The 11,713-nt window shown below is 40.0% G+C and overlaps 1 protein-coding gene across 1 annotated transcript in view; it reads left to right on the top strand.

Moving 5' to 3' along the window:
- Window positions 1-513: 513 nt before the first annotated feature.
- BMPR1A (bone morphogenetic protein receptor, type IA) overlaps window positions 514-11,713 on the top strand; it is a 79,418-nt gene continuing 68,218 nt past the window's right edge. Inside the window, exons 1-2 of the mRNA XM_006901395.1 lie at window positions 514-580; window positions 9,700-9,862. Coding sequence (XP_006901457.1) covers window positions 514-580; window positions 9,700-9,862 — 230 coding nt within the window. The remainder of the gene's footprint in view (window positions 581-9,699; window positions 9,863-11,713) is intronic.

Below are 11,713 nucleotides of genomic sequence, written 5' to 3'. Positions count from 1 at the left end.
GGTACTGACTGAAAGATTGGCTGTTCAGACCTACCCAGCAGGTCTCTGGAAGAATGGCCACTTCCCAGACAAGCCAGCCAAGGAGGCATCTGTTGACTTTGTAACTCTTGATGTCACCACATGGGGTTACCAAGCATCAGGATTGATCGTGTGACTGCCAGTATTTTGTTTTTGAGCTGATAGGAGAGAATTGCTACTTTATAGCAGCTTTTGAATTAAACTGCCTTTTTAATTTTTTAAACAAAAATAGTCTTATAAAAAATAGTTTAAAAAAGTACAGTTGGGCATTTGTTTTTCTCTTTTAGATTTTAAAGTTTCCAAAACTCCAGAAGTTACATTCATTGCTTTTTACATGTTTCTGTCTTCCAGGTATTAAAGCAGTGAAGTTGAAGTCATTGTCCAGTGATTGCAGCCTTTTACAAGAACATCACACTGACTGAAGGTCATTGTATTTGTGAAATAACAGAACCAGTTATTTAAGGTGACTTTGTAGGAAACATTAAAAGTTGAACAATGACCCAGCTGTGTATTTACATCAGGTTATTGGGAGCCTGTCTGCTCATCATTTCTCATGTTCAAGGTAAATAGACAGTCATTTAAGCGATCTAGTTATCTCTGTTAGTAATTACTTCCGCCTCTAAAAAGTGCTCATTCTTACAACTGCTCTTTTGCTTCATGTCTCTTGAATGGTTAAGGTGTACCATAACAACATAGTTTTCTTTTAAGTAAAGCAAAAAGCAAAACATGAGCATTTTTTTACTTGACTGTAAGAAACATTTTTCAAGTATTTGTAAAGTTCCAGTCCTCTCTGATCTTATTTTCTTCTGTGTAACACAGACTTCATAATACATTGCATCAAGTAACTATAAGGATCAGATAAGTTGCCTAAAGTGGTGTCTAGCACACAGAGTGGTAGTACTCAGTGATGGTAAGTATTTATGTTTCAGCCTTCTTTGAAAGACAACAATGCATAAATGTAAATCATCATCATTATATTGTCTTCAAAGATTTTAGGAAGACAAATGGCACCTTGCATATCTTGCTCACTGAAGTTTCCTCACAGTACTAAAAATTTTAATTATAAATAGTATTAAAATCTTACAGCTGTGTGCTCACTGCTTGAAATGCACAAACTAGGTTATTGTGATGATTCTTAGTATCAGATGGACTGTTGGTACATAAACTATTTCTTGTATAGGTCAATTCAGATAATATTTTAAACTGGGATAAAACCTTACTGCTTTGTAGGAAGATCTCTGGAGAAGCAAAACTAGTGATATGAGAGAGTGTGAGTATGTGTAGAGAGAGGGGGAGGACAGAGAGATAGATTTGTCTCAAGGAAATGACTTAGCCCTTTAGAGTCTGTGGGTCAAGACATCAGCAGAGAGGCTTCTGAGTTATGTAGCTGCAGAGTCTGATGAATGCGAGGTCAGCAGGTACTGTAGGTGGCCGGTGAAGTCCAAAGAACCAGAGAGGTCAGGAGCCAGATGAAAGATCCAGATTGCGCAAAAAGTGAGCTCTTCCATGCTGCTTTGTGCATCTGGCTCAGACCACACACTCGATGAAGCTTCCCCTTCAGCCAGTTGGCTGCTTGTAGCTGACCTGGTCAGGACATTATTACATACTCTTCAAGGCAGTCACAGCTGCCAGGGAGTCAGTGACAGCCACTCACAGTCTTAACTGTGTGTCACAGAATGTATTGGATATCTTGGTTTTTAATGCTTGTGACATCACAGGCTGCTGTTCTTAGTGTTTGTTTACAGTTGATGTGGAGTAGTAAGAATCTGTGCTGCAGTCGTGAATGCATATGGTTGTGAATCCACGAGCTGCTTTGTGGGAGAAGGATGGGCAGTCTCCTCTCGTGGAATTATTGCCTCTGAAAACCTACTGGAGGGTCAGCTGTGGGTTGGTTCCGACTTGATGGTGCACATCAACAACAGCACATGATGAGCAGCCTAAAGCTTTTGACATTTTCATTGGACAATTTCATTTCATGAAATACAGATCTCACTCCCAGAATAATCCCCATTTTAATACCAAAATTGAAAAGAAAAAAAAATCTTTGTAAGGTGAGGCTGAAACAAGGGAAGGCAGAGTTTTGATCTGTTGTTTATGGGATCACTGTGAGTTATAATCAACTTGTTGACACCAAAGAACAGCAATTATAAGTATGTGTGTGTATCAGATAGAGGCTATATGGTACTAAATTCTCATCCTCCCAACCCAGTTCAAGTTGATCTGTAACAGACTTCTCCTTAGATGGAATGAATTATAGATCACTCACTCACTCATTACCATCAAGTCGGAAACAATTGGGCCATAAATTGCACAGAAAGAGATTACCTGTAGGCGAGTTCTGGTGGCCTAGTGGCAAGAAGCTGCATTGCAATCCTAGAGTTGCATAGTTCAAATCCACCAGATGCTCTGCTGGAGAAGGAGGAACAATCTCCTCCTGTACCTGTCAGATCCAATTTGATGGTACACACACACACACAAATAATTGAAAAGAAAGAAAAAGAGATTACCTGTCTTTCTCCTGCATAGTAGGTGGTGTATTTGAACCAGCTGTGTTTGGATTAGCTGCACAACTCAAAATCTACCCACTGGGTTGGAATTAGAGATAAAATTGAGAAATGAGAATTCTGGTTTTTTAATACAGTAAATGTATATTATGTTTCTTTTCAACCAACATTAATTTAAGTATTTCTTCAAATGATGACACAATACTTGCTCTTAAGAAAAGACCAAAAAAAAAATTTTAAAAATTAAAAAAAAAAAAAAGACCAAAGACCAAGATAGAAAGGTATTTCTTAGAGGTCATTAAGAAGGATCATAGAGGGGAACTGGTGGGAATACATTTTTACTTTAGCTGTAACTTTGTCTTGAATTGAGTTGGAAAAGTAAATATCCCTGTACTTTTCTTGTTATAAATGAAAATTATAACACTTACTCTAAGACTTGATCCCATGAAAATTAAAGCCTAGGAATTCTGAGAGCATCAAGAGAGTCTAATTCTAACATCTGATGGATATGTTGACCTGTTTTTGTTTAGTCATAATTTTAGAAAGGAAGTTTAGCTTTATGTAACTTACTAAATCATCAGCAGTGATTGAACAAATACCTTTCTTTTCAACATAAGTAGTCGCTGACAATTGTTCTGTAACCTGTTAAGTTGACATTGCTGCCTTTTTTTGTGTGTTTTCTTTCATGGTTACAAATGACTATTATACGCTTTTGGGATAAGGAAATGGGGACAGGAGCACCACCACCCACAGTTGAGCTTGTTATGATAAAACCATCTCCCTTGCTGGTATAGTTCATCTTATGTGTTACTGACTAACCTGAGATAAGAGGAGCCCTGATAGTACAGTAGTCAAGACCTTGGTTGCTGACCACAAAGTCAGTTGTCCAAATCCATAAGCCCCTCCATGGAAGAAAGAAGCCACAATCCAGAAAGTTTCCCTGCCTGGTCCCATGGAAGGCTGGTTCTCTTCTGTCCACAGAACGGCACTGAGTTCCATGGGTTTACTTCAGGGGAGCTGGCATTGTCAAGATTGTTTATTGTCCAGGCCTGGATAAAACCTTGAGAAATGTTTGAAGGTTGACCCAAAGCAGCACTCACAAGTGGTACTTTTGTCCACGTGAGGAGAAGAGCTCAATTTTGGACAATATTGAGACACAGAAGCAGGTCAGCTTCAAGCCCTGATGCATGGCAGCTAACTAAAACCTCCACCTAGTGGCTCTGTGGGACGAAGACGTACTCCAGTAAAGATTGTTTTTGTTAGGTACTGTCAGGTATGACCCATCGTGACTATATTCTGTGCCTTGCTCACAGTCTTTCATGTAGCTGAGCCCATTGCTATAGTCATTATGTCAGTCCACCTTGTCAGGGGTTTCTCTCTCTTTTGCCAGCCTTCCACCTTCCCAACCATGATGTCCCTCTCCAGCAGCATACTCAGAGTATGTGAGGTGAAGTTTAATCATCTTTGTCTCCAAGGAACACTCTGGCTGTACCTTTTCCAAGATCAATCTGCTTGTTCTTTTGGCGTGCCGTGGGATATTCAGTACCTTCTCAAACACCACATTTCAAAGGCATCATTTCTTCTTCTGTCATCCTTAGTCACTGTCTGTATTACAGGCTGTAAAGATTACTGCCTAGAAAATAGTGCAGCCATTCTGTGTTCTGCTGTCGAGTTCAGATCACCTCAGTGACCTCTAACACAACCAGAACATTAGTGCTGGAAAGAGAAATGGAAGAACCATGGTTGCTGTCTTTCATTGTATACATTCCTCTGCTTAGTGAGATCTGAGAGCTATTAGAGAAATCAGGTCTTTCTTTTGACAGCCCAAGCTGTATTTGCATGGGAGACCTTTTCACAGAATACTTGTATCTCGTCACTTTTCACCTTGTATTGTGTCTGTTTACATGCTTACTCCTCTTTTCTGCCTGCCAAGTTTCAGGGATCTGGTCAATTTCATCAAGACTTTATATTCCCTGTGTTTAATACATGAACTGTGCATTGCTGATTTTAGGAACAAGTGGGGTCAGTTCCCACTCCTGATGACCCTGCACCAACACAGGCTGTTGTGTGGCATCCTCAGGTTGTTGGGTTTGAGCCCATTGTTACAGTCATTGTGTCAGTCCATCTGGTCAAGTGACTTCCTTTCTTCGTGCTCCTCTGCTTTACCACACATGATCCCCTTCTCCAGGGACTGGCCCCTTCTGATGTTTTTGACGTTTGTGAGGCAGTATCTTGCTTTCCTCACCTCTAAGGAGCGTTCCAGCTGTAGACAGATCAGTTTGTTCTTCTAGCTGTTCATGGTATAGTCAGTATTCTTTGCCAGCATCACAGTTCAAAGTCATCAGTTCTGTTTTGTCTACCTTATTCATCATCTTTTTGTATGCAGGTGAAGCAATTGAATCTTCCAGGGCTTGAGTCAGGTGCCTCCTAGTCTTAAAGTGAACGATATCTTTCTAACCTTCTAAAGACATATTTTGCAGCCTATTTGCCCTGTGTAGTATCTAATCAGATTTTGTTTCTGAGCCAGGAGGCCTCATTGTCCTGTGTGCATGACAGCCAGCCTCCAAGGTAAGGTGTTGGTCTTCGGGAAAGTGAAAGCAGTGTTTAATTGAGAGCCAGTAATGGAGACAGCATGAGGCTTTCTCGTCAGATGAGGCTTTTTGATAATGGAGAAGTGACACAGTGAACATTTCAGAGACTCGAATGTTCATTTCCAGGAGGCTTGGATGCTTGGGCAGTGGTCAGGCATCATATATTGGGGGGGAAAGAGTCCTTAGCCTGACCATTGGAGGGAATTTCTGAATTGAAATATGTCATGAAGTTCATGTTAGGACAAAGCTCATTGCCGTGGGCTTGGAGCCAACTCATAGCTGACCCTTCAGTGGAATTTCTGAGGATGTAAATAGCATGGGAGGAGATTGCCCCCTTTTCCTCTTCAGAAGCAGCTGGTGAATTCAACTGGCTGCCTTTGAGGTGGCAGGGTACCTCCCTTGGAGAGATCGAGAGATCCCTGCTTTAGGACAAGTGAGACACTTCCTGTGTTTGGGCCACAGGCTGTAACTAGTTAGAGTTTGCTTCAGCTGCCACTGACTGAGACTTTCCAAAGTAGTTTTTAGAAGAAAATCGCCAGCACTCAGTTTAGGTTCTTTATAATTTCTTGACAGCTGTTTCTCCGGTATCCTTGATTGTAGATCCAAATAAAATGACGTTTTTGACAATTGTACTCATTTCTCCATCTGTCATGCTATGGCTTATTGGTCAGTTTGGAGAATTTTTTGTTTAATGTTGAGGTATATACTGAAGGCTATAATTTGTAAACATCAGATGAATTTCTTGTAATTGAGATTTTTTTACTCCAAATTCTCAGTAGTGATCTAGGATGTGTTTTCACTGCCATATAACTTTGAAATTTCCTGACATCAGTGATATTTTATTATGAATGTTATTAGTAATACCTTCATTTATAGTGTAGTCTGTTTAATAAAAAATATTATTATGCATTCATGTGATTTATATGTATTCTTCTGTCTTGATTTTAGTTGGGTGAGTGTTACCATTTTTTTAGCTAGACAAAAGGGTTCAGAAAGTGACTTGACCTGTGGCAATAATAAGAACAGGAACCATTCCTTCTTGCTGTTATTTCAGCAAGAACTTTTTTCTGTATATTACTAAATACCTGCTTCAGTCCATATGCATGGACCTCTCCAGAGTGCTGAAAAGCAACGATGGCAGCCTAGAGGCTAAAGGACGCCTAATCCAGGCCTTGGTCTTCTCAGTTACTTTTTATGCTTCAGAGAGCTGGACAATGACTAAGAATGACAGTAGAAGAGTAGATGCCTTTGAGTTGTGGTGCTGGAGAAGAGTCTTGAACATACCATGGACTGCCAAGAAAACAAATAGGCTGTCTTGGAGAGTGTGAAACCAAGTCTATCCTTGGAGGCTAGGATTTGAAGCTCTGTCTCAGATACTTTGGGCATGTGGCCACGAGAGACTGGTCTTTGGAGAAGGACATCATGCTTGGAAGGGTGGAGAGACAGTGCGGAAGAGGAAGACCCTAGGTGAGATGGATTGATACAGTAGTTGGGGCAGTGGGGGTTGGTGTATCGGAATAAGTGAGACTGGCTCAGGACAGGACAGGGTTCATAGCTGCTGTACATAGACTCGCTATACATCGCAGGCGACTCAAAAGAACATAACAAAAACATACTATATATACTGGTTTGTTGGGTTTTTTAAATTTTGTTAAGCCCCTTGTTTAGAGTCAACAAGTCCTCGGGGAGGGCCTTTGTACTTAAAAGTCTGTTGTTATATTTTTGAGGAATGTTCTTCTAAGTGGTATAGCACTATTCTGTCAATATGCTTTACTGAAGTAACCTGGGGTTGCTGTGATACTGAACATTATGTCATTGGGTATCAAATACCATAACAGTTACCAATGGTAGACAGTGTTTTGTGGAGCTCCCAGTTTAATGCAAGTTTGGAAACAGGAATGGCATCCACTTCCTGAACAACATGCTTCTGGAAACTCTGTGAACTTTGATAAATGATGATAGTTATAGAAAAGCCTTTTGTTCATAGGGTCAGTGTGAGTTTCTACTCAACGGCAATCAGCAACAACACTAAATACTTCTATTTCTTCTTATGGAAAGACAGGCTTCATTGAAAAACAGTCTAAAAAGAAAAATGAGAAGTACTCTTACTACCAGCTAGTAGAAGGACACAGTGTCCATTTGGCAGGATCTCAACTGGGAGTCACCCCAGTGCCTGCTAATTGCTTGACACCTTCCTAGCTTCATTTTAGGTTAAAACTTAAATAGAAGACACTTGGGATATTTGCTACTCGCATCCTCCCATTTCATGATATAAGATACCAGATCAACACTGAGGAATATACTAAGTTATTAAATATGTGTATTGAGTCTAATGTTAATTTAGTAGCTTTCTTGGAATTTTCACATTTATAAAAGCATCACGGAAGTTCATGATTTTTAAGAAGCCAAGTTGGTGGTACTAGCTCTGCCTCCATTTTGCAGGAGATGAGTTAAGTTTTAGTTATTCTTCATAACAACTAATAGGAAGATTGATACATTGAATTTTGCAGCCCTGTTTGGGCTAGCATCTGTGTTGGTAGCCAGACTTTCTGTGTAATACATGTCGACGCTGAACATGTTCTTTGGCCCAGCCTTGTTCTAATAACTCCAGGATACAATGGATCAGCTTATCCCTCTCCAGGAGCAGCTCAGCAGCCTGTGGCCACATTCTCCTAGGACAAACTTAATAGAATCTTAAGAATCAATTGTCATTTTTTTCTCTGCAGTTAAATTGGCTAGCTTCCAATTGCTTTATTGCAGTAGTAGTTTAAAACTGATTAAGAGACTCCAGTCATTCTCTAGTTCTGAGCCCTTCTTTAAGAAATGAGGCCTGATACGGGCACAGGCCTTGCCCAAGACCATCCAGCTTTTTTCATTGTCAGTGCAGCTCTTGTTCCTTCTGGCCCAGGACATTTTGTTCCTTCTGGCCCAGGACATTTTGTTCCTTCTGGAATGTTCCCCTCCTCTGTCTTGTACATGGTTGACTTTTCTAATCACTGATTCTGAAAAACTAAAGTTTACATTTCCAAGCTGTTTAAAGTATTACAAAACTTTGCATTATATTATTCCCTCACCTTGAGCTCTGGTGGCCAATATGTAAGGAATTTTGTTTCCAACCCAAAGGCAGGCAGCTCGAATCCACCTTGGAGGAAGGTGGGCAATACCTTCTCATGTGATTTTCAGTCTTTGAAAGTTTTGGGAGGGTCAGCTGGGAATCGGCTCCAAGTGAGGGGAGTGATCATGAGGGAGCTCTGGTGGTCTCTCTGTGGTGGGCTGCACTGCTGACCAAAAGGCCTTGCTTCTCCATCAGTTCAGCCCCCCCAGTGGCTGTTAGAAACAAGGGGTACTCCTGTCATTCAGAGCTGTAGCCTCAAAAACCAAGTCGAGGGTTGTTAGTGAGTTTGGAGGGGGTGGTGATTTGGTTTTTGGAGTATTTGTTGGAGTATTTGGAGTGTTGAGTCAGTTAATTCAATAATGAATACCTTTATTAAACATTCAGCATAGGAAGTGAAGATTAAAATTCAAGGAATGAAATAACTGAGCTTAATATCACGTTCTTTTTTCCTAGCCATCCATATATACATGTGTGTTACTTTTTGTCAGTTTTTACTCAACAAATGATGTCTTGCATTGGGAGAATCTACTGTCAAGGGCCTCTCCACAGTGCCAAAGAGCAAGGATATTAAAGACTATGTCTGACCCAGGACATTGTAGGTTTAATCGCTTCCTACACTTTTAAAAATTGGGCTCTGAATAAGGAAGACTGAATGCATACCTTTGAATTGTAGTATTGAAGAGTATAGATATCCCATGGACTACCAAAAGAATAAACAAATCTGACTTGGAGGAAATACAACCAGGTGTTCCGGAAAGATAAAGATGATGAAACTTCATCTCGTATACTTTGGGCATGTTACCAGAAGGGGCCAGTCTTTGAAAAAAAGACTGGAGAAGATAGAGACTTAGAAGAATAGAGGTAGACCTTCAACAAGATCAATTGACAGAATGTGACACGTGAGCTCAAGAATGGTAGCAAGCTGCAGGATGGGTGGCACAGGGCATGGCAAGGGTTTGATCATAGGGTCACTGTGAGCTGTAGTTGACTCAGCGACACTTGGCAGCTCTCAATAGCAGTGCATTTGGGTGGTTAATAGCTACTACTACAAGCCCCCACATGTCACAAATAGTCTTTCATTTCACTTCAGCTAAGGTTATGAACCTGCTATCTCCATATACCCTACTGGTGTAGCAATTCTGTGTGGAATAGGTTATGGATAAATAATTATTAATTGTATGAGTGAAAATTCTTTTTCTAGAATTTAAAAGAAACGTTAGCTACAACTGTTGTGTTAAGAAAACTCTTTCTTAGTTAAGACAACAATATGGAACAAGTGGCGCATTGCAAAGTGAACTGGGGGAGGAAGAAGGGAGAAAGAGGAAAATATACAACAATGAATGAAAAAAATCTATATTCCCCCCATCCCTGCCAAAATAAGGTACAAAAGAGCAAAAACAAAAGGAACACTCTTAGAGACTTGCCTTCCATGAAAATGGAAATGAAATTCTCTTTTTATATTTGAATACAGGGCAGAATCTAGACAGCATGCTCCACGGTACAGGAATGAAGTCAGAATCTGACCAGAAAAAGCCAGAAAATGGAGTAACGTTAGCACCGGAAGATACTTTGCCTTTTCTTAAGTGCTACTGCTCAGGACATTGTCCTGATGATGCTGTTAATAACACCTGCATGTAAGTGTTTTATCCATTTGGTTTTTTAAAAAAGTTGGTTTTTATTCAGTCACTTGTTTGTGTTTCCTTACAATAATAATTACAGTTGTATAATGTTATTATTGGTAACATCCTATGGAAACCTGCTGTATACTTTCTCTTCCTTCTCCTTATCCATCCACTCCCTGAACTCCAGTCTCCCTCCCTCCTTTTCCTTCCACAGTTGTTTCTATCTGGGTAAACCTTCCCTCATACTCTTCCCCCCCTTCCTCTCACTTAGATGAGTCATGCATGTCCTGTACCACATTGTTAATCGCTATGCATATATGTCTCATCCTTCATTACTTCAGGTTGATCTTTCTTTCCCCAGGGAGCAGGCTGCCAGCTGAAAGGCTTACGGTTCAGATCCACTAGTTACTCCTCAGGAGAAGGATAAACAATCTCCTCCTAAACAGTGAAAACCTGCTGGAGGGTCATCTATAAGTCAGTTGATGTTTCATAACAACAACAATAATCCATTATAGGGTTCATTGTCCATTTTGCTCCTTCTCCTCACCATCCTATTATTTATTTATTTATTTTTAAATTTTTATGTGTGTGTGTACCATCAAATCAGATCTGACTGCTACAGTAGGAGATTGCCCTTCCTTCTCCAGCAGGGCATCTAGTGGATTTGAACCGTATCCTGTTTTTATAATAGTAATTTTATACAGTGTTTATTTCAGATGGCTGGCTGATTTTATTCACTATCATGTTCTCTAAATTTATCCATGTTGTGTAGAGTTTCACAAATTCTTAATTTACAATGCTGTGTTCATTGTGTGAATGTGTCACAGTTTCCTTACTCACTTATTTGTTGATAGACATTTGGGCTATTTCCGTCTCCTTGTTACTGTGAATTATACAGAAATGTGTTGCAGGTCTGATTTCTTCAGGGTATATTCCCAGTATTAGAATAGTTAATCAGATGGGATTTCTCTTTTCAAGTTGCACCTCTGATTTCTTTAGAGTATATTCTCAGTAGTTAAATAGCTGGGTCAGATGGGATTTCTATTTTCAATATTTTGAGGAAATGCAGGTTGCTTTCCATAGTGGTTGTTGGATTCCAGTTGTGCATGCAAGTCCAGTCTCTCTCATTCTTGCCAATACTGGTTGTTGGCGGTCCTATTAAACTTTGCTGTTGTTGTTTTAGCTTACACCTCTCTAATAGCTGGTGATCTTGAGCATTTCTTCATGTGTTTGTTGGCCATCTAAATATCTTATTTGGTGAAGAATCTTTTCATATCATCTGATAATTTTGTAATTGAGATGTTGTCTTTTTCTTGTTGAGATGCTGGAATAGAAATGTTAGATATTAGTCTTTTGTTATATAGGCCATTCCCAAATACCTTTTCCTGGTCTTTGGGCTTAATTTTCACCCTGTTGGTGAAAATTTTTGATGTACACAAAGATTTTCTTTTTAGAAGGTCCCATTTATCTTTTCTCTCCTGGTTGTAAACTTTTGGTTCTCTTTAATTCTATATGTTTTTATGCCATAGATGATTGTTGTTCCTTATTCTCAAGTCAGAACCATCCAATAGCTGATAATCCATCTGGTTACAGGAGGGTTGCCCATCATTCTCCACAGAGCAGATGGCGGATTCAAATGGCAATCCTTCACCATTGGAACACAGCTTTTTTATCACTAGGCCACCAGAACTTCCTCATGCCATAGATTGTTGTCATTGTTTACTGTCAAGTCGGACCAACCCATAGCTGACCCGACAGTAGGTTTTTAGAGGCAGTTAAATCATACTGGAGGAGATTGCCCATTTTTGTCCTCGAGAGCATCTGGTGGATTAAACTCTGTGCCTTGGGGACTGCAGCACAGCT

This window comes from Elephantulus edwardii, unplaced genomic scaffold (assembly GCF_000299155.1).
Source record: "Elephantulus edwardii isolate Elephantulus edwardi_28Jun2011 unplaced genomic scaffold, EleEdw1.0 scaffold00324, whole genome shotgun sequence".
Classification (NCBI taxonomy): Eukaryota; Metazoa; Chordata; class Mammalia; order Macroscelidea; family Macroscelididae; genus Elephantulus; species Elephantulus edwardii.
The sequence above is the reverse complement of the archived record's forward strand: the minus strand, read 5'-3'. Positions and strand labels throughout refer to the sequence as shown.